Source organism: Polypterus senegalus, chromosome 10 (genome assembly GCF_016835505.1).
Source record: "Polypterus senegalus isolate Bchr_013 chromosome 10, ASM1683550v1, whole genome shotgun sequence".
NCBI classification, from domain to species: Eukaryota; Metazoa; Chordata; class Cladistia; order Polypteriformes; family Polypteridae; genus Polypterus; species Polypterus senegalus.
The window spans coordinates 126558473-126584227 of NC_053163.1; the positions used below are offsets into that span (position 1 = coordinate 126558473).

The 25755-nt window shown below is 36.9% G+C and overlaps 1 protein-coding gene across 1 annotated transcript in view; it reads left to right on the forward strand.

Moving 5' to 3' along the window:
• The window catches only part of mtm1 (myotubularin 1), a 111807-nt gene that overhangs the window by 33194 nt on the left and 52858 nt on the right, over positions 1-25755 (forward strand). Inside the window, exons 2-5 of the mRNA XM_039766552.1 lie at positions 67-162; positions 18279-18351; positions 21779-21873; positions 24597-24707. Coding sequence (XP_039622486.1) covers positions 100-162; positions 18279-18351; positions 21779-21873; positions 24597-24707 — 342 coding nt within the window. The 5' untranslated portion in view covers positions 67-99. The remainder of the gene's footprint in view (positions 1-66; positions 163-18278; positions 18352-21778; positions 21874-24596; positions 24708-25755) is intronic.

Consider the following 25755-nt stretch of genomic DNA (forward strand, 5'->3'; position numbering starts at 1 on the left):
TCAGTAATAGTGCTTCTTTGACTCAAAAGTTATGTTATTGTAATGTAGTTTTCTTTACCTTTGTAGGTTCTACATTTATTTTAAAATCTCCCTGAACTTATGGCTTCAGCATCTATATCAGCATTAAATTCTAATTCTTTGGAAAACAGTTCCAGTAAGAATGTAAGTATGGTTTTGGGATTTGTCTATTTTCTTAAGTAATATTTTGTTTATCGCTTGTATATACCACTGTTTGGTAGTATTTTGAACCAAAGCCTCAAACTCATAAGATTAAGAAATCAAATCTTGGAATTTTACATTTTTAGTGAGTAAAAGTTACAAACTTTGAGATCAACAGTGTTAGTAGCAATGCATATTACATATATAAATGTAAGATGGCTGTATTAAAAATGATCAATATATTATTCTTTTTGACTGATTTTATACCACGGGAAGATTCAAAAGTAACAATAATGAAATTGTAAATACGTATGATTTGATTAGAAATTTTAAGATAGCTTTTTGAAAAGCTTGTAATCAAACTAAAGTTAATTGTCAGTTACTTGATGTCCTTGTGTGAATTTGACCCTAAAGTTACATTAAGTACAGTAGTTTCTACAGAAATTGGATATAGCAGTGAGGACATCTCTTTTTGTTGGTAAGGGAGGAAGTTGGGTCTGGTTGGTTTCCATAGAAAAATGCTACTTTCTTAGTCTCATGACCACTTATGTTTTTTTATTTTTTTTTAGCGTTTTTCAGTTACTTTTTTGTGGGTTATTCATGTAGATTTTTAAATCAGCTGCTTTATGGATATGATGATTGTTTCTAAAAATAAATTAATAAAAATGAATTTTACCAATTATTTCAATAACACTAATAGTAAACCACAATTGAATAAAATAAATAAGCTAAATAACAAACACAAAAGGAATTTTTAATTAAAAAAATAGTTCTCTTAATAAATAGATGAAAATTGTAGCTGCTGTGATGATGCAAATTTACTGCGAAACAGATCTAATATTCAAAAGGTATTCATTCTCTGCAGGTGAGCAGTATCTTTTCTTCTTTCTTGTTAAGATCACACATCATGTACAATAAGTACGTCAGGTCAGGTTGGGGATCATGCACTGGTACAGCGCATTGCTGCACCCACCAGTACATCCCAACATTTTAATGGGCATTGCAAGGGAAATGTTACAGTGAAGTGATGAAATAAAACATGAGACCGCATACAATGACAAACTTTCAGCTGTGTCTGAACATAAAGCTATGATGTAATTTAGTTGCTTGTAACATATCAATATAAAGTAATACAAAATGTTGTCAGACCTTACTAAAATTCTATGCATGTTGTCATTGGGCTACCCTATTACTTTAGTACACACACCCTTGTTGCCCAAAGGGCAATAATGATATTTAGCTGGACAAAACACTTGAGAGAATGTACAATAATGAATAAATACTATAGCTTGACCAGTTTATTAGTGCAGGTGAATCACAAGGAAATCTGGTTATGTAATCATTCACTGCATAAGAAAATATATAGATACATTTTAAATGGGTATTGATTTACATAGACTGCTAAAACACCCATAGTAGACATTGAGTGTTGCCTCTAAAGCACAGCTTTACAAAAGCTCTGCCAAATCAATTAAACAGTTTTCATGGTTTGAATTTAGAAACGTTTTATCTGTGAAAAATGGTTAAGATTTTCATGGGAAGGTCTGAAAATGGATGGTTAATGCTTGATCCAAAACCGCTACAACATATTCTCTGACCTTAGGAGGAATGCAAGCTTTACCGTCCATACTTTGGATATTTTGTGAGCCACAAGTAAAAAAAATGTCACATTTTCTAGCCAATATTTCTCTACCAAACTTAAACATATATTTTTTCATGACTTGCTGCTCCAGGATTGGTTCTTGCCTTGCATGCTCTGTTTCTTTAATTGATGCCGATGGCTGAAATGCTGAGTTGGAGAGAGTGAGTTTAAAAATTGAATAAATTCATTTTCTTGAAAGTTGTCTGGCCTGAATCATAATTGTGGATTTCACTTTAATTTGAAAACGTGTAAAAGTTGACATGTTTTATCAGAGTTAATTCTGTGAAATGTATTTTGACTTTGCAGTATACGTATTGGATTTCTGACATTTGCTTCAGAAGCATATTTATTTATGCAGACATTAAAAGAAGTATCAAGAATACTGGCCAAAGATGTTTCAAATTTACTTTGGTATTTTCCAAATAAAATAGTAAATGTAGTGTTTTATCCAAGTATGTTTGACAAGATTACAGCAGTTGACCTAGGATAATCTTCCACTGTGCTGGTAAATCAATAGCATTTTTTATTTTTGTTCAACAAATCAACCCCCACCCCTGAGAGAGAGAGCTAGGCCAACAATAAAACTTTTAATAGTAGTAAAAATAAATAAATAGAATATAAAAAGGGAAGAGTCCATTTCCTCAATTTAAATGCTTATTCTAAAATGTTATTAATTAGATCCTGCCAGGTTTTAAAGACGTTTTGTACAGAAAGTTAGAATTTGATTTTTTCCTATTTCAGATAATATATAACATCAGTTATACATTGACTTAAAAGAGGTGAATTAGGATTGTTCCAGTTGAGCAAGATAAGTTTACATGCTACTAGAGAAGTAAAGGCAATTATAGTTTGTTTGTCCTTCTCCACTTTACTCCCATCTGGGAGTGCACCAATCACAGCTGTTAGTGGATTAGGAGGGATTGTGACTCCAAGGCTGTCTGAAAGGCATTTAAAGATTTTGGTCCAAAATTATGTTAATTTGGTGCACATCCAAAACATATGGCCCAGTGAGGCTGGAACTTGACTGCAACATTCACAGGTTGGAATCTGCCCTGGAAACATTTTGGACAATTTTAAACGAGACCAACGTGCTCAATATATAATTTTAAGTTTAATTATTGTATGTTTTATGCATATGGAGCTAGCATGAATCCTGTGCAAGGCTGCCTTCCACTCGTTTTCTGAAATGTTGAGTAAGAGATCCTTTTCCCGCTGTACACTTGGATCTTTGAAAGGGAGGGACTTTAAAAGGTTTTTATATATTGCAGAAATGTTGTCTGTTGTACTCAAGACTGATCAGTAGTTTCTGTGGAATAAAGGTTGGTGGGAGGTGAGGAAAATTGGGCAGGTTTTGTTTAACAAAGTTTCAGATTTGGAGGTAGTGAAAGAAATGTGTTGCCTCAAAGTTAAATTTGGAGTGTAATTGTTCGTAGGATGCAAAGATGTTGTCTATGTACAGGTCTCTGAGTGATCCCAAATGTATTCCAGACATTATAAACTGTATATGTTTGAGAGGGTGGATAAAGTTTGTTATTGTGCAGAGGTGCCACAGATAAAAGCTTCTCTGTCTTGAAGTACTTCCTATATTGGTTCCATATCCTGAGTGAATGAAGCACATTTGTGTTGTTAGTATATTGGCAATTTACTTGTACTTATTGGGGTACAAAGCAAGGAATATAAAGTAGTGCAGGATTTTATTTCTATTGCGGACCAAGCCTGTGTTGTTCATTTATTTGTGTTAATGTCCAGTTTTTATTGCTTGTATATTTGCTGCCCAGTGATAAAATTGAAAGTTAGTTAGAGCCATGCCACCTTCTGCCTTAGGTCTTTGTAGGGTCACCCTTTGGATATGCAGATGTTTTGAATTCAAAATAAATGAGGTTATGTTTGAATCTAACTTCTTAAAAAAATGATTTATTTATGTGTATTGGAATGTTTTAAAATAGAAAATGAAGCATAGGAAGGATATTCATCTTGACAGTGTTAATTCTTCCAGCTAAAGTGAGATGGAGGGCAGACCATCTATGTAAGTCTTGCTTAATTTTTTCCATACAGACAGAAAAAATTTGTTGATGAAGAGCTTTATGTGATGTTTACTCCTAGGTATTTAAACTGATCTACGATGATAAAAGGGAATGTGTCCGATCTAATATTGTGTGTTTTAGAGTTCACTGGAAAGAGCACACTTTTATTCAAATTAATTCTGAGACCATAAATCTTTTGAAATTCTGTTAGTGCTTTATTCAAGCATGTTTGACAAGATTACTAAAGCAGTTGACCTCGGATAATCTTTCACCGTGTTGGTAAATCAATAGCATTTTTAGATATTTTTTATTTGTTAAATTTAGAAAAAAGGCAGAAAACCGAACATTAATGAGAAAACACTTAATGGGGCTAATGGGATGTTGAGTTACATAGCGTAAGGGTGTCTAGCCTCCCTTCGGTTGACTTTATAAATACTCTGCTATGGCTAGGCCTGTGTACTGTTCCAGTCAAACTCTCTACATGCCACTGTCCCAGGAACAGAGGGTTGTACCCAGGCTGATGATTGGCACCAGAAACAACAAACCGATAAAGCTGTTCTCTGCTTTTCCATTTTAGTGTGTGCTTTTTGCTAAAATGCAAGTATTTTATGTTACTATTTCTTTCACACACATTAACACTTAATGCACATAAAAACCTCTCCACATGGGCACCATACACGGCAATATTGGCTACATTGTTAGTGTATTGTAGATGCGTTACGGTCATCAAACCAACAGTGTGGAGAGAAAAAAAAAACTTAACCACAAAGTTGAAAACTTTATACCAGAAGTAATAGCTTCACCGAGTGCTGCTTTAGAATTTGCAAAGGCAGAATTTACTGCAAAGTGATATTTTCTGTGTTGTGAGATTGCTTGCAGGCAGAGTGACATGTCCACAATCATTTGAGGGATCTTGTCTGTTTTGTATATATTTGACTGGAATTTAATTTTAATACACCATTGTACAGCGAACAAAGTACTTCATACAAAATTGTGTGTACTGTAGTGTCTGCATAATTTTTTGTAATGAGAAATTAGCAATATGTAAAATGCAGAACAAATAAATTTTTGAAGAAAAGGTCAGGGCAGCTAGTTGAAGAAAGGAGTTGCATTGTGTTTTTATGGACCTGGAGAAAGTATATGACAGGGTGCCTAGAGTGGAGTTGTGGTATTATATAAGGAAGTTGGGAGTGGCAGGGAAGTATAGAAGAGTTATGCAGGATAAGTACGAGGGAATTTTGACAGGGATGAGGTCTGCTGTAGAGTGACAGATGTGTTCAAGGTGGAGGTGGGATTTCATCAGGGATCAGCTCTGAGCCCTTTCTTATTTGCAGTGGTGATGGACAGGAGTCCCTGAGGACTATGATGTTTGCTGATGACATTGTGATCTGCAGTGATAGTAGGGAGCAGGTTGAGGAGACCCTGAAGAGGTGGAGATATGATCTGGAGAGATGGAGATATGATCTGGAGAGAAATGAAGGTTGGAACAACGCAGAATACATGTGTGTAAATGAGAGGAAGGTCAGTGGAATGGTGAGGATGCAGGGAGCAGAGTTGAAAAATGTGGATGAGTTTAACTGGGATCAATAGTACAGAGTAATGGGGACTTTGGAAGAGAGGTGAAGAAGAGAGTGTAGACAGAGTGGAGTGCTTGGAGAAGAGTGCCAGGAGTGTTTTGTGACAATCTGGTATCAGCAAGAGTAAAATGGAAGTTCAACAAGACAGTAGTGAGACCAGCCATGTTACATAGGTTGGAGACGGTGGCTCTGACCAAAAAACAAGTACAGAGCTGGAAGTGGCACAGAGTTAAAGATGTTAAGATTTGCATTGGGTGTGGCGTGGATGGACAGGATTAGAAATGAGTACATCAGAGAAGCTCAGGTTGAATGGTTTGGAGACCGTCAGAGTCGAGATTGCGTTGCTTTGGACATATGCAGAGGAGAGATGCTGGATATTTTGGGAAAAGGATGCAAAGAATGGAGCCGCCAGGCAAGAGGATGGCCTAAGAGAAGGTTTATGGATTTTTTTGAGAGAAGACATGCAGGTGGTGGATGTAACAAAGCAAGATGCAGAGGACAGGAGGATGTGGAAAAGACGAAGGAGGAGGTCAGGACTACTAAATAGGAGTGGAGTTAAGAAAATGTATATGGGGAACATATGATATCTCTGGTTGTTCCTTCGGCTGCTCCCGTTAGGGGTTCCCACAGCAGATTGTCTTCTTCCATAGAGTCCACAGGGACTCCTGTCTAATCTCATCTGTCAGCCTGTCCATCACCATTGCAAATAAGAAAGGACTCGGAGCCGATCTCTGATGTAATCCTACCTCTAACATGAATGCATCCGTCGCTCCTACCGCAGACCTCACCACTGTCACACTTCCCTCGTTACATATCCTGTACAACTCTTACATACAGTGGTGTGAAAAACTATTTGCCCCCTTCCTGATTTCTTATTCTTTTGCATGTTTGTCACACAAAATGTTTCTGATCATTAAACACATTTAACCATTCGTCAAATATAACACAAGTAAACACAAAATGCAGTTTTTAAATGATGGTTTTTATTATTTAGGGAGAAAAAAATTCCAAACCTATATGGCCCTGCATGAAAAAGTAATTGCCCCCTTGTTAAAAAATAACCTAACTGTGGTGTATCACACCTGAGTTCAATTTCCATAGCCACCCCCCGGCCTGATTACTGCCACACCTGTTTCAATCAAGAAATCACTTAAATAGGAGCTGCCTGACACAGAGAAGTAGCCCAAAAGCACCTCAAAAGCTAGACATCATGCCAAGATCCAAAGAAATTCAGGAACAAATGAGAACAGAAGTAATTGAGATCTATCAGTCTGGTAAAGGTTATAAAGCCATTTCTAAAGCTTTGGGACTCCAGCGAACCACAGTGAGAGCCATTATCCACAAATGGCAAAATCATTTAACAGTGGTGAACCTTCCCAGGAGTGGCCGGCCGACCAAAATTACCCCAAGAGCGCAGAGACGACTCATCCGAGAGGTCACAAAAGACCCCAGGACAACGTCTAAAGAACTGCAGGCCTCACTTACCTCAATTAAGGTCAGTGTTCACGACTCCACCATAAAAAAGAGACTGGGCAAAACGGCCTGCATGGCAGATTTCCAAGACGCAAACCACTGTTAAGCAAAAAGAACATTAGGGCTCGTCTCAATTTTGCTAAGAAACATCTCAATGATTGCCAAGACTTTTGGGAAAATACCTTGTGGACTGATGAGACAAAAGTTGAACTTTTTGGAAGGCAAATGTCCCGTTACATCTGGCGTAAAAGGAACACAGCATTTCAGAAAAAGAACATCATACCAACAGTAAAATATGGTGGTGGTAGTGTGATGGTCTGGGGTTGTTTTGCTGCTTCAGGACCTGGAAGGCTTGCTGTGATAGATGGAACCATGAATTCTACTGTCTACCAAAAAATTCTGAAGGAGAATGTCCGGCCATCTGTTCGTCAACTCAAGCTGAAGCGATCTTGAGTGCTGCAATAGGACAATGGCCCAAAACACACCAGCAAGTCCACCTCTGAATGGCTGTAGAAAAACAAAATGAAGACTTTGGAGTGGCCTAGTCAAAGTCCTGACCTGAATCCAATTGAGATGCTATCGCAAACGCTTGATTGCAGTTATTGCTGCTAAGGGTGGCCCAACCAGTTATTAGGTTCAGAGGGCAATTACTTTTTCACACAGGGCCATGTAGGTTCGGATTTTTTTTTCTCCCTAAATAATAGAAAACATAATTTAAAAACTGCATTTTCTGTTTACTTGTGTTATATTTGACTAATGGTTAAATGTGTTTGATGATCAGAAACATTTTGTGTGACAAACATGCAAAAGAATAAGAAATCAGGAAGGGGGCAAATAGTTTTTCACACCACTGTACTTCTCTGCCACTCCCGACTTCCTCGTACAATACCATAGGACCTCTCGAGGCACCCTGTCATAAGTTTTATCCAGATCCTCAAAGGTCCATGCAACTCCTTCTGGCCTTACATCCTCAGAGCAAACATTGCATCTGTAGTGCTCTTTCTTTGCATGAAACCATACTGCTGCTCACTAATCATCACCTCACTTCTTAACCTAGCTTCCACTACTCTTTCCCATAACTTCATGTTGTGGCCCATCAATTTTATTCCCCTATAGTTACTGCAGTCCTGCACATCCCGCTTATTCTTAGATATCAGCACCAGTACACTTCTTCTCCACTCCTCAGGCTTCCTCTCACTTTCCAAGATTCCATTAAATAATCTGGTTAAAAACTCCACTGCCATCTCTCCTAAACACCTCCGTTCTTCCATAGTTATGTCATATGGACCAACGGCTTTTCCTTTCTTCATCTTCTTCATAGCTCTCCTTACTTCCTCCTTGGTAATCCGTTTCACATCCTGATTCACTACCTCCACATCATCCAACCTTTCTCTCTCTCGTTCTCTTCATTCATAAGCCTCTCAAAGTACTCTTTCCATCTGCTCAACACACTCTCATCGCTTGTGAGTACGTTTCCATTTTTATCCTTTATTACCCTAACCTGCTGCACATCTTTCCCAGCTCGGTCCCTCTGTGTAGCCAATCGGTACAAGTCCATTTCTCCCTTCTTAGTGTCCAACCTCTCATACAACTCATCAAACACCTTTTCTTTAGCCTTTGTCACCTCTCTCTTTACCTTGCACCTTATCTCCTTGTAGTCTTGTCTACTGTCTGCATCTCTCTGACTATCCCACATCTTCTTTGCTATCCTCTTCCTCTGTATACTCTCCTGTACTTCCCCATTCCACCATCAGGTTTCCTTTTCCTCTTTCCAGATGTGACATCAAGCACCCTTCTTGCTGTCACCCTTACTACATCTACTGTAGTTTCCCAACTGTCCGGTAATTCTTCACTACCACCAGTGCCTGTCTCACCTTCTTCCTAAACTCAACCTTGCAGTCTTCCTTTTTCAAATTCCACCATTTGATCCTTGGCTTTGCCCTCACTCTCTTCCTCTTCTTGATCTCCAACGTTATCCTACAGACCACCATCCTATGCTGTTTAACTACACTTTTCTCTGCCACCACTTTGCAGTCTTCGATCTCCTTCAGATTGACTTTTCTACATAGGATGTAATCTACCTGTGTGCATCTTCCTCCACTCTTGTACGTCACCCTATGTTCCTCCCTCTTCTTAAAATACGTATTTACTACAGCCATATCCATCCTTTTGGCAAAATCCACTATCCTCTGACCTTCATTCCCCTCCTTGACACCATACCTACCCATCACCTCCTCGTCTCCACTGTTCCCTTCACCAACATGCCCATTGAAATCTGCTCCAATCACCACTTTAAGTTCCTTGGGTACACTGTTCATCACTTCATCCAACTCACTCCAAAAATCTTCTTTCTCGTCCATTGCACACCCAACTTGCAGGGCATATGCACTAACAACATTCATCATCACACCTCCAATTTCTAGCTTCATAGTCATTACTCTGACACTCTACACCTCCAAAACATTCTTGACGTGCTGTTCCTTCAAAATAACCCCTACTCATTTCTCCTCCCATCTGTACCATGATAGAACAATTTGAATCCACCTCCGATCCACCTGGCCTTACTCCCCTCCATTTAGTCTCTTGCACATACAATATATCAACCTTCCTTCTCTCCATCATATCAGCTAACTCTCTCCCCTTACCAGCCATACTGCCCACATTCAAAGTTCCTACCCTCAGTTCCACTCTTTACTTTCCTCCTGCCTCCGGACACGTTTTCCCCCTTCTCCTTCGACCAACAGTAGCCCGATTTCCGCCAGCACCCTTTTGACTAACAGTACTGGTGGCAGTCATTGTTAACCTTGGGGTTGACCAATCTGGTATGGAAATTTGTATTGTTTGTCATTTGTATTTGCCAAAATTTTACACCGGATGCCCTTCCTGACGTAACCCTCCCCATTTATCCAGGCTTGGGACCAGCACAAAGAACCACACTGGTTTGTGCATCCCCTGTGGCTGGGTTATGGTATCTCTGGTTACTCTATGTATAATACACTTGTAAGGTCACATTGGAAATACTGTTAAGAATTTTGCTACTCATCTTTTTTTAAAAAAAAGGTCAAAACTTAAATGTCCAGAAAAAATTGAATAGACTGATTCAAAGACTGTGGGATAAAGGAAAAACTGAAGCACTTGAAACCATTTAGTATACATAAAGACAAAAGAGACTAATATTAATATATTCTTATTATAATATTATTCAATCTGTTAGAAAATCTTTTTAGAAGCATGGGGATACAGAAAGCATCTGGTTAAGAGTTGATTTTGTTCAAATGTTAAATATTTATTTCTTTACTTTGTCTCCTGCAGATACATGGAACAATTTACCATGTAGGGTAATTCAATTACTTTGCTTCATTTTTTTTTTTTTTAAAGAAACATTAGGAGAATAAGAATTAATGAACTATACTGAGTTGTACCATTTTCATGAGTAATTAGAAGATAAAAAGATATTATAAAAAATGTGACATATGAGAGTAGACAATTCAGTCCATCATTCATTGTTGGTTTAGCTAATAGCTAATCTCTCCCAATATCTCATACAGATACTTTTTAAAGGTTTTCAGTGTTTTTGCTTCAACTATAAATCTTGGTAGCTTCTTCCAGATTCCCACAACTCTTTTAGTAAAGTAATGATTTCTGGCTTCGGTTCTAAATACACTTCCCCTTAATTTCCACACTTTGATTACATGATTCACAGTTAGGGCTCATTTATACTTCACGCTCAGAACACGTACGTGCCCGCATCATGGCTGCCACTAGTTCTCAGTGTTCATTTGATGTGTCCTCTGAGCAGGTCCTCAGAAATTAATGCGACACGTGCGCGAGTTGCAGTACCAGCAAAAAGTCAGTGGGCGCAGTGTGCTAAAAGTTGGAATGTGACGTCATAGTCTCTGTGACAGAAAGCTGCTTTGCGGATCCTATGAGATCGGTGTGCATGCTTCAATGTTTGATGAATGGTTCGATGTTGTGCTTTCGTATTCAGGCATCGCATATTCTCGATCGTAATAACATGATACATTTTAAAAGTCTCACATACCATCTTTTGATCTTTTGTCTTTTTTTTTTTTTCTTTCAACTTCACAACAGAAACATAATGTACAGCGATGTATTTGAGTAAAAAAAAAATTTAAGGTCATGGTGAAAACGTGTATTTTGTGATTAAAGTGGAAATTTCTGCTTTATTTTTTTATTTTTATTAATTTTATTACAATCCATACAAAACAATCAAGTTTTTACAAAAAGAAGAATTGAGTTAAGAACAGATCAATCCCCACCCCTGAGAGAGAGAGAGCAAGCCAAACGGCGTAAAATTTAAGGCTTGTAAACATACCTAAATTAATAAATTCTCTGTGCTTTATAAACTTATTTTAAAATATTACTGATTAGATCCTGCCAGGTTTTGAAGAAATTCTGTACAGATCCTCTAACTGAATATTTGATTTTTCCCAATTTCAAATAGTATAAAACATCGATTTCCCACTGACTTAAGAGGAGAGTTTGGGTTCTTCCAGTTTAGTAAAATAAGTCTGCGTGCCAACAGTGTAGTGAATGCAATCACAATTTGTTTGTCCTTCCCCACTTTAAGCCCCTCTGGAAGAACCCCAAACAAACACAGCTGTTAATGGGTTAGGAGGGATTGTGAGTCCAAGGCTGTCTGAAAGGTAATTAAAAATTTTTGTCCAGAATAATGTTATTTTGGTGCAGGCCCAGAACATGTGACCCAGTGAAAGCAGAAATTTCTGCTTCAATCTGGAAATGTCCACTTTAACCTCGTAGTTTACTTTATCATTTAAGCAGACCATCGTAAACGTCATCCCAGTTTTTAATCGCTAAGACAAGCAGCAATAAATCACCACACAGAACACATTAAATGTATGAATTTCCAACTCTCTGCATATTTAGAATCTTTAGATTTATACTTTATATCACTTTCATGATGAAATGCATTAAAGTGTGTATGCTAGATTTTATAGATAAATCGTTAATTTCGTTTAAATAATGAATACTGTTAATAATTACACACATGGGGGTGACATGGTGGCGGAGCGGTAGAACTGCTGTCTCGCAGGGAGTCCCTTGCTTGGATTCCACACTGTGCTCCAGTTTCCTTCCAAAGATGTGCAGATTTGGGGATTTGGTGCGGCTAAAATGATGCTAGTGCATGTGTGTGCTTGTATTTACCTTGCGATGAGCTGAGGCCTTGTCTAGGGATTGTTTTTCACTCGTGCCCAATGCTTGCTGGAATGGACACATCCCTGGATTTAATCAATAAACATCCCTTTCAGAAATATTGCGGTAAGGTGTCATCAGAATTTTATGGGTGTTCCAGGCAATTCACAACACATAGAAGTCGAACATGTTCTTACCGTGATATCTCCCACTGCCACCCGGTGGATTCCTCAAGATTTATGTAAAGTACGCACGCAAATATAAACATTACAACGCTTGTGTCACAGAAGCTTCTGCTGCAACATGCGTTGCTTGAAGTATAACCCCAGCCTTAAGGTGAAACAGTTCTGCTGGATTTTTGTTATCAATGTTTTTAAGAATTTTGAAGCCCTGGATTTAAGTCCCCACACAGTCTCCTATGCTTAAGAATAAAACTGTGTAATTTTCTGAGTCTGTTGGAATTGGTGGTGACCTTAAGTCCTGAGATACACTTGAAGCTGTGCAGAGGAGAGCAACCAAGTGCTGCTACAGTGTCTTTCTTGTAAATGGGTGACAAGGGGGCCTCATGTATAACGCTGTGCGTAGATTTCAGACTAAAACATGGCTTATGGACAAAAACAGAAATGTGTGTATTCACAAAAAAATCCAGATGCATAAATCTGTGTGTACGTCAAGTTTCACATTCTTCCGCTACATAAATCCTGGTCAGTATGAAATGTAACGCCCCACCCTGACTCCTCCCAGAATCATATATAAATATCAATAGCGCCATATTTTCAGTGGTCTGTGAAAAGACATTGGACAAAGCCCAGGGGAAAAAAGAAGAATTTCAGTCAATACCAATTTGTGGCAAGGAAAAACATACTATTTATTGATTTAAGCAAAGGTATAAACAACAAAAGGAAGATGATTGAGCGACATTGTATTGGAGAAACTTTAAAGTTCAAGTTCAAAAAATCTCAGTGCCCGAAATAAAAAAAAAAAAAAAAGTGGTCAGATGTCAAAGTCACCATTAAAACTTTAACCTCGAAATTTCCACTTTTAAATACGTAGTTTGTTTTGTCATTAAAGTAGAACGCCATAAATTTCACCTTAAAATCGTTTCATTGCTAAATGCTTTGTATTCTGTGTGTTCTTCTGTGTACTCTGTAAGTGAATCACTACAACCCTTGATGAAATAATTTATTGCAGCAGTACTGTGTCTTTCAAACGTACTAAACCCCAATTCCTGTCCTTCCTTTTCTTTCTCCAAGTAACCATTCGCCAGACAATCAGCTTTGTAATATATGTCAAGCCATCTGTAAGCTTAGAATGCCGATTCTTCAGATTTTTTTAAGGAACATTGAAATATCTTCGTTGTACATGTTTAATTATTCCATCCAGGGTTGTGCCAGTCCCAGCAAGCATACTGCGCGAGGCGGGAACAATCCCTGAATGGGGCACCAACTCATTGCTACCTCTGCGCCACTGTGCCCACACATTTAATTATTAACAGTATTCATCTATACTAATAAAAGTCAAAGCCCTCACTGACTGACTCACTGACTCATCACTAATTCTCCAACTTCCCGTGTAGGTAGAAGGCTGAAATTTGGCAGGCTCATTCCTTACAGCTTACTTAAAAAAATTAGGCGGATTTCATTTCTAAATTCTACGCGTAACGGTCATAACTGGAACCTACTTGCGTACATATATACGGCCATAGCCTGCAGCTCGTTCGCCGTGTGAGGCAGAGTTGCGTCCCTCATCGTCATGCTTCCCACGTAATTGAGCACCTGCCCATATGAGGCCGTCCGTCAGCAGCAATCCAATAGACACGCTGCCGGTAAATATTCGCGGGTGAAAGACTGTGCTTATGCAAACGAAGAGACGGTCAGGGATAGACTAGTGTTTGGCACAAACTCAGCGAAAGTGCGAGAGAAACTTTTAAGCGCCGGGTCTGAGCTAACATTAAATAAAGCCGTGGACATCGCAAGATCGCACGAGATAGCACAACCACAGCTGAGAACCTTCGATGCATGTACTCTGCGCGGCTCACGTGAACTGACTTTGCAGGACTGGGAAAGGTAAACCTGTGCATGCAGTGTGTGATGTCTCAGATAAAGAGGAAGATGAGCTGCTTATTGATGCAGTAGGAAAGGAACAACCCTCTGACGCTGAACAAGCCTTTGTAGACATATCAATAGGAAAGCAAGGTGTAAAGGTGTAAAGCTTAAGTTTAAATTACGTTCATAGACATGCTGCCGCTAATCCACAACTTAATACCGGGAATGCCTGTTAAACATCTTAGATTCAACATCTTAGATTCACGAGTACCAATTTGGGTAGTGATCACTTCGATGAATGAAACCTGTTATCTTTACAACGGTTGACAATGAAGATGAGATGGTCAGGGATAGACTAGACAAACACGGAATGTAACTTGAACACAACACATCCTCCAAATACGAACCTGATTGAAAGAAATAATGATAATTAAATCCTTGATGACAGCAACACTCATAACAGTCACAAAACAATTACATTGACAATCATGTTACGATATTTTTAAAATGTTTCCTTTTCTTTTTCATAACTTCTTTAACACACTACTTCTCTGCTGCGAAGCGTGGGTATTTTGCTAGTTATTTACAATTAAAAATTTATCTCTCTGATGTAATATAGATACTTTTCTGCATTTCATTTTAAAAATGATAGCGCTTTGAAATCTAGATCAATTTAGAAGCCAGTCATTATCATATGTAAATTCCTTTATTATTATTGTATGGTACAATGAGATTCAATATGTAAATCCTCCATAAACTTATTTTCTTATAAAATGATAAAATAACAGTAATAATGATAATAATAATAATATGAAAAAAACAATGAAACATACAAATATGAAAGCATAAGTACAATATACATGTACATACAGTACAGGGCAAAAGTTTGGACATACTTCCTCATTCAATGTGTTTTCTTTATTTTCATGACCATTTACAGCACTCCATCACTCTCCTTCTTTGTCAAATAGCTCTTACACAGCCTGGAGGTGTGTTTGGGGTCATTGTCCTGTTGAAAAATAAATGATCGTCCAACTAACCTGACTTCTGCACAACACAACTGCTGGTCCAAACCCCATTGATAAAGCAAGAAATTCCACTAAATAACACTGATAAGGCACACCTGTGAAGTGAAAACCATTTCAGGTGACTACCTGTTGAAGCTCATCGAGAGAATGCCAAGAGTGTGCAAAGCAGTAATCAGAGCAAAGGGTGGCTATTTTGAAGAAACTAGAATATAAAACATGTTTTCAGTTATTTCACCTTTTTTTGTTATGTACATAACTCCACATGTGTTCATTCATAGTTTTGACGCCTTCAGTGAGAATCTACCAATGTAAATGGTCATGAAAATAAACAAAACACATTGAATGAGGAGGTGTGTCCAAACCTTTGGCCTGTACTGTATATTGCAGGATTATGTAAATGGTTCATAAAGTGGCTTAGGTTGTGCAAGTTTACAGTGAGGTGATTGTGTTTAGAGCTCTTGGAATAAAACTTTTTGAACCGCAAGGTCCCTGCAGGAAAGGCTTGGAAGCATTTGCTCTATGGGAGCAGCTGAAATAGACTGTATGCATGGCTGAGGCAGAATGTGCTGTATTCCAATAATCCTCTTTCCAATCAGCTGCTGCCGAGCTGTGATTCCACACTCGGATACAGTGGGTTAAAATACACTGAGTGATGTACTGAGAGTAACAGCGCTGAAGCAGCTGTGGTATTTGGAATAGTTTGGCCATTCCGTGCACCATTATATTGTTACAAGTTGATTACAATCAGATGCCTTAAACTAATAAATGATATGTGGTTAATTTCAGTGTATTTGATAAAGCTGCATCAGGGATGTGAATCTAAAAAAGAAAGGGAAACCTCTCCGGAACAGTAGCACTGCTTTGATGCTGGGTGCCGCCAGTTTGCAAAACCGAGCCAAAAACCTGCATACGCAATGGATTGAGTTGGCATGAGAATGTGCATGGCTTTATGCCAAGTTTAGTTTTTATACGTCGCGATGTGAGCGTGGAAATTGGTGTACGCAACATTTCTGTGTATATGCACCATTTATACATAAGGCCCCAGGACAGAGTTGTTGTGAAGCCACTCCTTCGTTATTTTAGCTGTGTGCTTAGGGTCATTGTCTTGTTGGAAGGTAAACCTTCGGCCCAGTCTGAGGTCCTTAGCACTCTGGAGAAGGTTTTTGTCCAGGATATCTCTGTACTTGGCCGCATTCATCTTTCCCTCGATTGCAACCAGTCGTCCTGTCCCTGCAGCTGAAAAACACCCCCACAGCATGATACTGCCACCGCCATGCTTCACTGTGGGGACTGTATAGGACAAGTGATGAGCAGTGCCTGGTTGTCTCCACACATACCGCTTAGAATTAAGGCCAAAAAGTTCCATCTTGGTCTCATCAGACCAGAGAATCTTACAGAGGGTCTTAGCAAACTCCATGCGGGCTGTCATGTGTCTTGCACTGAGGAGAGGCTTCCGACAGGCCACTCTGCCATAAAGCCCTGACTGGTGGAGGGCTGCAGTGATGGTTGACTTTCTACAACTTTCTCCCATCTCCTGACTGCATCTCTGGAGCTCAGCCAAAGTGATATTTGGGTTCTTCTTTACCTCTCTCACCAAGGCTCTTCTCCCCCGGTAGCTCAGCTTGGCTGGATGGCCAGCTCTAGGAAGGGTTCTGGTCGTCCCAAACGTCTTCCATTTAAGGATTATGGAGGCCACTGTGCTCTTGGGAACCTTAAGTGCAGCAGAAATTTTTTTGTAACCTTGGCCAGATCTGTGCCTTGCCACAATTCTGTCTCTGAGCTCTTCAGGCAGTTCCTTTGACCTCATGATTCTCATTTGCTCTCACATGCATTGTGAGCTGTAAGGTCTTATATAGACAGGTGTGTGGCTTTCCAAACAAGTCCAATCAGTATAATCAAACACAGCTGGACTCAAATGAAGGTGATCATCAAGGATGATCAGAAGAAATGGAAAGCATTTCTTAAATAGAGTTAAATATATGAGTGTCACCGCAAAAGGTCTGAATACTTAGGACCATGTGATATTTCAGTTTTTCTTTTTTAAAAAATCTGCAACAATTTCAAAAATTCTTTTTTTTGTCTGTCAATATGGGGTGCTGTGTGTACATTAATGAGGAAAAAAATTAATTTAAATGATTTTAGCAAATGGCTACAATATAACAAAGAGTGAAAAATTTAAGGGGGTCTGAATACTTTCCATACCCATTGTATATTCAACAATTCTTACAATCATACAACTTAACATTGTATTTGCCTTTTATAATTGCTTTTGTGCTTTGCTTATGTGATGAAAATGTTGTATCAGCTCTAGGATGGTGTCTCCTATTTTGTATTTAATAATTGATGTTCTCTTTACCTACTTGTAGCACTTTACACATTTCTATGTTTAACTGCTTTTTAAAAGTGTTTGTCCAGTTCTGAAATGTCCAAGTGTTTGCCATGCCTACTATTTTAGTATCATCAGTGATTGTCACAGGTTTACTAACCATACTGGAGTAAATGTCATTAATATATATCAGAACAAGTAATGATCCAAGGGCAGAACCTTGAGGTACTCCACTGATAACCATGTGGACTATTCTTCTCTTATTTGTACTCCTTGTCTCTTGCCAGTTAACCAACTTGAGATCCACTTTGTATACATTATCTCTGATACCGCTCTAGCTTCAAGGAGTGTTTCAGAGGTTTTTTTGGAAGTCTAAGATAAATTAGTGTCTACTTAAGCCTAAGTAAAAATGCTTTTCTCTTGTCAGCTATTGCTGTTGTGTGTTCAAAAAAAATATAAAGGTTTGGTTTGTCAAGATCTTCCTCTCCTAAACCAATGCAGGCTGCTATTTAGTGTACTATTTTCAAATAAATAAGAATAATTCTTTATTCTTATCATGATATATACTGCCTTTGCATTCAATATTTCTACAATGGAAGTATTTGGTTTCATGCCATCTTTCAATCCCTGTTTAACTGATTTCTTTTTGTAGTCCCATTACATTACAGCTCTAACAGATACAGCTGTTTTTTTTTTTTTGGTCATTAAAATATCTTTTAATGAAAGTGAAATTGTAAGATGATTTTCACAAAGCAGACCAATGTTTTATTTTTCCAGGGTGTGAATTTTAAAATTGGACTCATTCCTTTTTTTTAAACATGCATTTAAGGTATCAAGAGAAAGTCTTAGAATGGAGCCGTTGACAAATATACCATATTTGCCAGGGGAAGAAAAAGTTACAGGTAAGTCTTACCATCTTTGCTCTTACTGTTGTGTTTTGACCCTATCATATTAACATCTTATTTCTATGAGCTTTTGTCTTTAAATTTTGATTTTACTGAGTTTTGAAAAAATGTCTTTAATACTGCAAAAATGAGTGGATATCACTCCGATTGGGCCCAGTATTATTGAACAGCAAATGCTAAATTTCTATTATTATAGACACAATTTTATATTTATGATAAAAATAATTATGAGAAGTAATCACAGATAAGGGGAATACTTCAAAAGTTGGATTACTGGCTTCACTGAATCCCTTTTCCTAACACTTAATACACACTTACTAATAATGCATCTGGACATACACAGAGGTCTCCAAAAGTTAATAGTTTTTGTGATGCTTAAATAATTTAAGTAAGGTAAGCCGAATTAGTAAGTTTTCTGACTTGTTAATCTGGGTATATGTGTAATCATATATATTGTATTAGAGGATCAGTCAGTTTCATTAGTTGCAGACAATGTAGGATTCTAGCATGTGGTTAAATATACTAGCAAGCAGAGATTTTGTGTATTATGTTGTACTGCAACAATTTCAAATGCTGTATCATCACCTATTGTTGAATTTTATCTTCCCAAAACATGCCTTAAAGCAGTGTTTCTCAACCACTGTTGTCACGGGCTACCACTGGTGGATTGCAAGTTGCTACCATTTATAATAGAGCTGAGAACTGATGGTGACTTGTCAATTCATGTCAATTTTCGATTTTTTTTCCTGACAGTTTGCAGTTAGATTCAAAATAATACCTATACATTTAAAAAAAAATTATTTACCAAACAAGTTAACAAGTCTGCCTCTGTAAATTAATCCTCAATAGATTGCAATAAACTAGGGCTTTTCAAATAGCCCGTTGCAGCAGCCTTGGCAAGGTTAACGTTCTTAAAAAATGAACCCAGATTTTAAAGATTGTCTTTAAATTATCCCATGTAGTTTTTATAACTGAAAGTATGACAGAAAACCTCTGAATGAGACTTTTGAGACAACAAAAACAAAGTAGCAATAATTTATTTGTTCTAAATACATTCTCTTAGTTTACAGTGCAACATTTTGACATGTCAAATCATTTGACTAAATGTAAACAGTTTACTGCAGGGTTTCCCAAACTTATTTAAGCCGAGGTCTCCCAAAACATTGTACCTTTTGATCAGGGCCCCCACTAATATAATACCATTGCTGCGGAGTAGAATATGACCTTGGATCTCTAACACAGCATGATTTGGGATCACAGCAGACATATCAAGATCAAAGTAAATGCTTAACTATAGTAGACTACTGACACACATGGTATTAAACATTGTCACAGTTCTGTTCAAAATGCTCACCACGAAATGGTCACCTATGGTAAGTGTGATCTTGCTCTCCTTCAAAGAACAATGGATCTTCTGCCCAATCCTAGTGTAATGTGCATGGAAACTGTCATGACTAAGACTGCATTTTGCCTTCCTGCTGCATGCCAAAAGAGTGGCTAAACAAACTGTTAGTGATTTATAATTCACGTTTCTTTTGGTAGGAAAATCATTCAACATACTTAATGAACTAGGGGATTTGTCAACTACTTAAGCTTTCTGAAAATGGATTTTCAATGTGTCGATTCAAAAAAGTTAATTAAAATGGAGGGATTAATAAAAATCTCTCTTGATTTAATCTAGCAACAGTAGTTTATAATGGTAGTGTGCCTTTTTCCCCCTGCTCTGAGCATAACACCTGAATTGCCAATGGAAAAACATCCTAACACCCCACTCCCCAAAGTGGGTAGCAAAGACACTTACATGGGGGAAAAAATAGGTTGTGACACCAAAAAGGTTGAGAAATGCTGCTTAAGGATCAATAAAATATCAGTTTTAAATTATTAAGTGAAACAAGTCCTGAAATAGGCAACAATAAAAAGCCGTTAGAATCCTACAAATCCATATTGAAGGAACTAAAAAAAAAAAAAAGTTATAAAAATTACATGCATAACTATATAAAAATTGATGCTGAAAAACCTAATTATTGGTGCATCCATTTTATTTACAGAATTTTTCTGTAGTGCTAGTGTACCTCACTATATAATTACAGTGGTACCTTGAGATACGAGTTCCCCAACGTACGAGTTTTTTGAGATATGAGCCATCACCAAGTCGATTTTTTACCTTGAGTTACGAGCCAAAATTCGAAATATGAACCATCAAAGAGCTTGTCGCCACACATTTCAAGGAACTGACGACAGAGGAGGTGACGGAACTACAGACGCAGCAACATACGGGGGTTCTGCAGGAGATAGGTATCGCGGAGGAGGTTATCTCTTAAAGTGAGATAAAGGAAGTGTTTGCAATGTGGGAAAAAATTTTGAACTTTAAAGAAAAGAAATACTCTGAAAAAGTTGCAACTGATCACGCAGCCGCGCTGTTTAATGACACTTGCCTAACACATGACTTTATTGAAAGGAAACACCCTTTGAAAAGTTGCAACTGATCACGCAGCCACGCTATTTAATGACACTTGCCTAACTTCTTTCAGAAACATTCTAAAGGGGAGGACTAAACAAAGCTCCTTTGACAGGTTTCTATTGAAACACCCTGTGAATGAAAGTGAAAGTGTGGCAAAAAAAAAAAACTAGTGAAGAAGAAAATGAAATTAAGTAAAAGTGAAGTTAAAGAAAAAAACATTACAATACGCTAATCGGCTTTGCCAACATCTTTTTATTTCTTTCGATTCTCTTTTATGTATTAGGTTTTATTTTGTTTGTATACAATATTTGTTCATTATAAATACATTTTTCTTATGTTGAAAGCATTAACAAAAAATTTGGGTGGTTTTTTGGGGGCTGGCACGAATTAATCTCATTTAAATAAATTTCAATGGGGAAAATTGATTTGAGATACAAGCATTTTGACTTACGAGCTCAGTCACGGAACAAATTAAACTCGTATCTCAAGGTATCACTGTAGTTAATTCTCTTGCCATATTGGCTTTTGAAAGTTGCAGGGACCAAGAACACTAAGACCCTTTATTCTTTGCTGCTGGTATACCAATCTTTTGCAAATTATTTCGCTTGCTTTCTTGCCTTGCCATTTCTGCTTCTAGTTTTCTCTCACTTGTATTCCAGAAGTTACTGACATTAATTCTGGAATTTTCTTTTTAAACATTTTTCAAAATAAAGCAGTGTAATTTAAGTTTAATTCCCTGTTTATCTAGAAGAGTTAAATTGAGGCATTCCATGTAATTTGTGTAGAATGTTCACTACCTACCCCCTTACAGTATTTTGCATTACCATTTATGTTTAGTCATATCTCAGTAAAAACTATTATGTTGCAGTAAATAAAAATGTTTTAAACCTCTTTCATCAGTAGTTTGGAAAATTATTTATTTACTGTATGTAGTGCATCATTTGGAATTTTTTTCCTACACAGATAAAGAAATCATTTATATGTGTCCCTTTAATGGTGCGGTGAAGGGAAAAGTAAACATTACAAACTATAGACTGTACTTCAAGAGTTTTGAAGTGGTAAGTATCATAATTCACTGAATCATATTGTTACTTAATTATTGGTAAATATTAGTCACACATTTTCAGGTGAATCATTTTGTTTAAGGTATTTTAAAAAATTACAGTGACTATGGAGTGATATGAATAGAGTAGCTGATCCTTATAAAAACAAGACTAATTGTCCTCACAGGATGTCATAATAAAACTTGTGGTATGTGTGCGTGGGAAGGTTGCTTTAAAATGACATCTCTCCCTCTTTCACATATGCACATGTGTCCATGGACACATTTATTACAACAGTAATGTGAGAAAATATAATCAATGCAAGTAAAATATATATATTTTTTTACTCTAAAAGTAAACTCAAGGAATTGCATAGTTTTCTCAGTTCACTTTTGGAAAAGCAAATCCAAACACTGTTTTCACTTTTTTTTTTATTTAAAAAGTTTTATTAAGAATTATGAAAATACCATTGTATATGAGACTGCTGGGATTATGAAACATCTTTTCATTTGATAGTCTTGTTTGCAGCCTTTTTGTTAACGAGTACATCAATCTGTAGACTTGTTCTCTTATTAATATTTTTATTTCTTCATGCCAATAATGACTTCAATGACAGCCAGCCATATTCATTTATAGAAAATGCCTCTGAATTCTGATTTGGAGGTTGTAAATGTTACCCATGTGCATTATTAGATAGCCTTAAATATGTTTAGTCTTCAGAGCAAGAGTGAAATGACTAGGTGAAATTCTTAATGGAAAATGGACATAGGACAGACATAGCCGTATAAAATTTGTTGATGTAGAGTTTAAAACTTTTTATATATTGTATGTGATCAAGTTGTTTTTTTGTTTTGAAGCGCATAATTACATTTAGTTTTAAGTTTTATCTTTAAACTGTAGTTTCCATTCTGAGTTAACATGGACTTAAAATATCACTTTAGTGGAACAGGTGTATTTCAGTAAACAAAGTGTGGAAAACACAAAAATAGTTTCATAATTAAGGGACTTTTTTCTTTTAATTAAGATATATAGCTTGGTTGAGGTATGGCACAGTGGAGCAGCAGTTACAACTGTAGCCACAGGCATCTGGTGTCTTGAGTTTGAATTCTGTGACTGGTGGTTGTCTTTGCAGAGTCTGCATTCTCTTCATGTCTGTGCAGGTTTTCCTATAGGTTCTGATGTTGTTCTCCAAATCCCAAAGACATAAGTGTTAGTTTAATAGTGTTTACAAACTGGCCTGTGTGTGCAGATGTGTTTGTGCTAGCTATTTGTAATTTTTTCCCCTTGTCAATATGTCACTTGGACTTTCTTTAAATATCTTATGTTAGGTACAGATATGCAGTCAATACTTTCAAATGAAGTAAACATAATGAAATCCCCTTCTGTGGGCAGTCCCATTGAAACACGTTGTTAGAAGGATTGTCTCCATGGAAGTCTTGCATGTCTTCGGTGTCAAACCTGGAGGCAAGGAGTAACATTTTGTTGAAGTGAGTAAAATATGAGCCATACATAGAGAAAGAAACAAAACTAGAAGTTGAAATTAAGAATTTATCTTGCATGTTCCTGTGCAGTAAATTAAGATTTGAGAATTTAAATTTTCAAGTGAGGAGTGTCCTTGTGAAGTGCACATCAGATCTCTCCAGTGTTGTTGATGGGGAAAATTTGTATTACGTCCATGAGTAGTAGAAGAAAATGTAACTATTTTTAATGAAATAGGCAGTAAGAAAGCCAGCATCAATGTATTTATTCAGATTAGACTTGGGGAATGGGGAAAAAAATAAATAAACAAATTGCTTTATGGGCCAGTGATAAAGTTGTAATAGGTTGTTAGATAACCACAGATGACTGAATAATATGTGGTCAAAGTAGGAAGGTTGATTGATTGTGAAGGAATGTCTTTTGGCTGATGAGTATAATGTCCACAGGGCTTTAATACCACAGATAAGGATGACTTTAGGTTTTTGCAGGCAGATTGATGAAAACTGTCCAAGACAGGTGGCCACTTAAACTGAGAAAGAACCATTACATATGCATCATGTGGTTGGTTAGTTATTTACTTTTTTCCTTTTTTAAAATCATCATGACAAAATAATCAACAAAAGACATCTCCTGCATAATATAAATGTAGATACAATGTCGCTTATGATCTCTCTGAATATGTTGCTTGAAGATTAAAATTGAAGTAAGTGCCATCCCCTTGGGATTAATAAAGTTTATCTCTCTCTATCTCTCTCTCCCTCTCTTTCTCTCAAACAATTATGGCATAAGTGCATTTAGGCAAAAATCGGACGGCTATAATTCAAATACCTAAAAAATATGAAAATAGAAATTTTATAATTCATTTAAAAAGTGAATAATTTTTATAAGAAAAAGAAACTTAGTTGTTCCATGTTTCAGAACATTACAATACCACCCCCCATGTCAGATACAGCTGTATAGTTGATTTTTATTATCCGGTTGTTTTGTTGCTGGCAGCTGCTGAATTATTTTTAAATCTCTCTCTCTTAAGATCTTTGCATAATATAACAACTTATTATGTGCATTTTTCTTTTAAGGATAAAGTATTTTGTTTTTTTTCCCCCACAGCATTATATAGTGTTTTTTTCATCAAGTACCCAATGTTGATAAATTGGATTATTCAGATGTAGGAAGTAATTGGATTTTTATTGTTTCTCTCATTTGTGAACTCATCATCAAGAGTTTATCTGCTATTGATTGATGTTTTTCTCCCCTTGCAGGATCCCAACATAATCTTAGATGTGCCGCTTGGAGTCCTTAGTCGGATTGAGAAGATGGGAGGCGCTTCTAGCAGAGGAGAAAATTCTTATGGGCTAGAAATTACTTGCAAGGTAACTGTCAAATTCTTTTATTTAGAATTCTGGCCACAAACAACAATCAAATGACATCTGTTTGCATAAAAAAAGGAGTATTACCAATTGACAAGTTGTGAGATGCTTTTGTACCATGATTGTCAATAAATGACTTATGCATTTAGGAAATTTTCTCGCATAACGCATACGTTTACCTCAAAAGATAAAGTTGACTTTCGGATGGACAATGTCTTCAGATCTTGGATCAAAATGGTTTTTAAATTTATATAATAAAATATAAATATAAAAACAAGTATTTTTTTGTTTTTTTTTTTAATAGACAAGCCTGAATATCCATTTAATTCAGTGAAATTCCCAAACTTGGTTCTTGTGGCTGCAGTTTTTTGTTCCAACCAGATTCCTAATCAGTGACAACACCTGGTAACACTGAGCTCATTTAGTTAGCTGGTATTTTTTTTTTCTTTTATTCGACATTCAGAAAAGCATAGCAGCATGATTTTTACATTTATACGACATTGATAAATATTTCTGCTTATGCTATAAATGCTTAACTCTCTTTTGTTGATTTCATTATACATTGCCCTTTCTCTATGCAGGTTTTCCCCCTTCGTTGTATCTTAATAATAACAATTTAAAATAAGCAGATCAGACACCCAGGCAAACAACATTGAATAATCAAAGGCTGCAACTACTTTAGAGTCAGACCCACTAATTAGTAAATAATGGATTATTTCAACAATTAGAACACCTTGAAAAGTAGAATGAAAGTACTGTTAAAAAGAAAAAAAAACATTATTCCTATATAACTGCTTGGCACATTTTAATATTTATTTATTTATTTTTTTAGCAAACTTAGTTTTCTAATTTCTATATTGTTCCCTAAACACAGAACTTGGGAAATATCAAGTTCACTTTATTAGCCCAGGAGTTCAATTAAATACAGAAGCTGGTTGGAACAAAAACCTTCAGCCACGGGGGGTCCCCAGGACCAAGTTTGGAAAACACTGATCTAATTTAAAGTAATTGATTTCATTGACTATGCCATGGTGCAGTATACTGTATTATT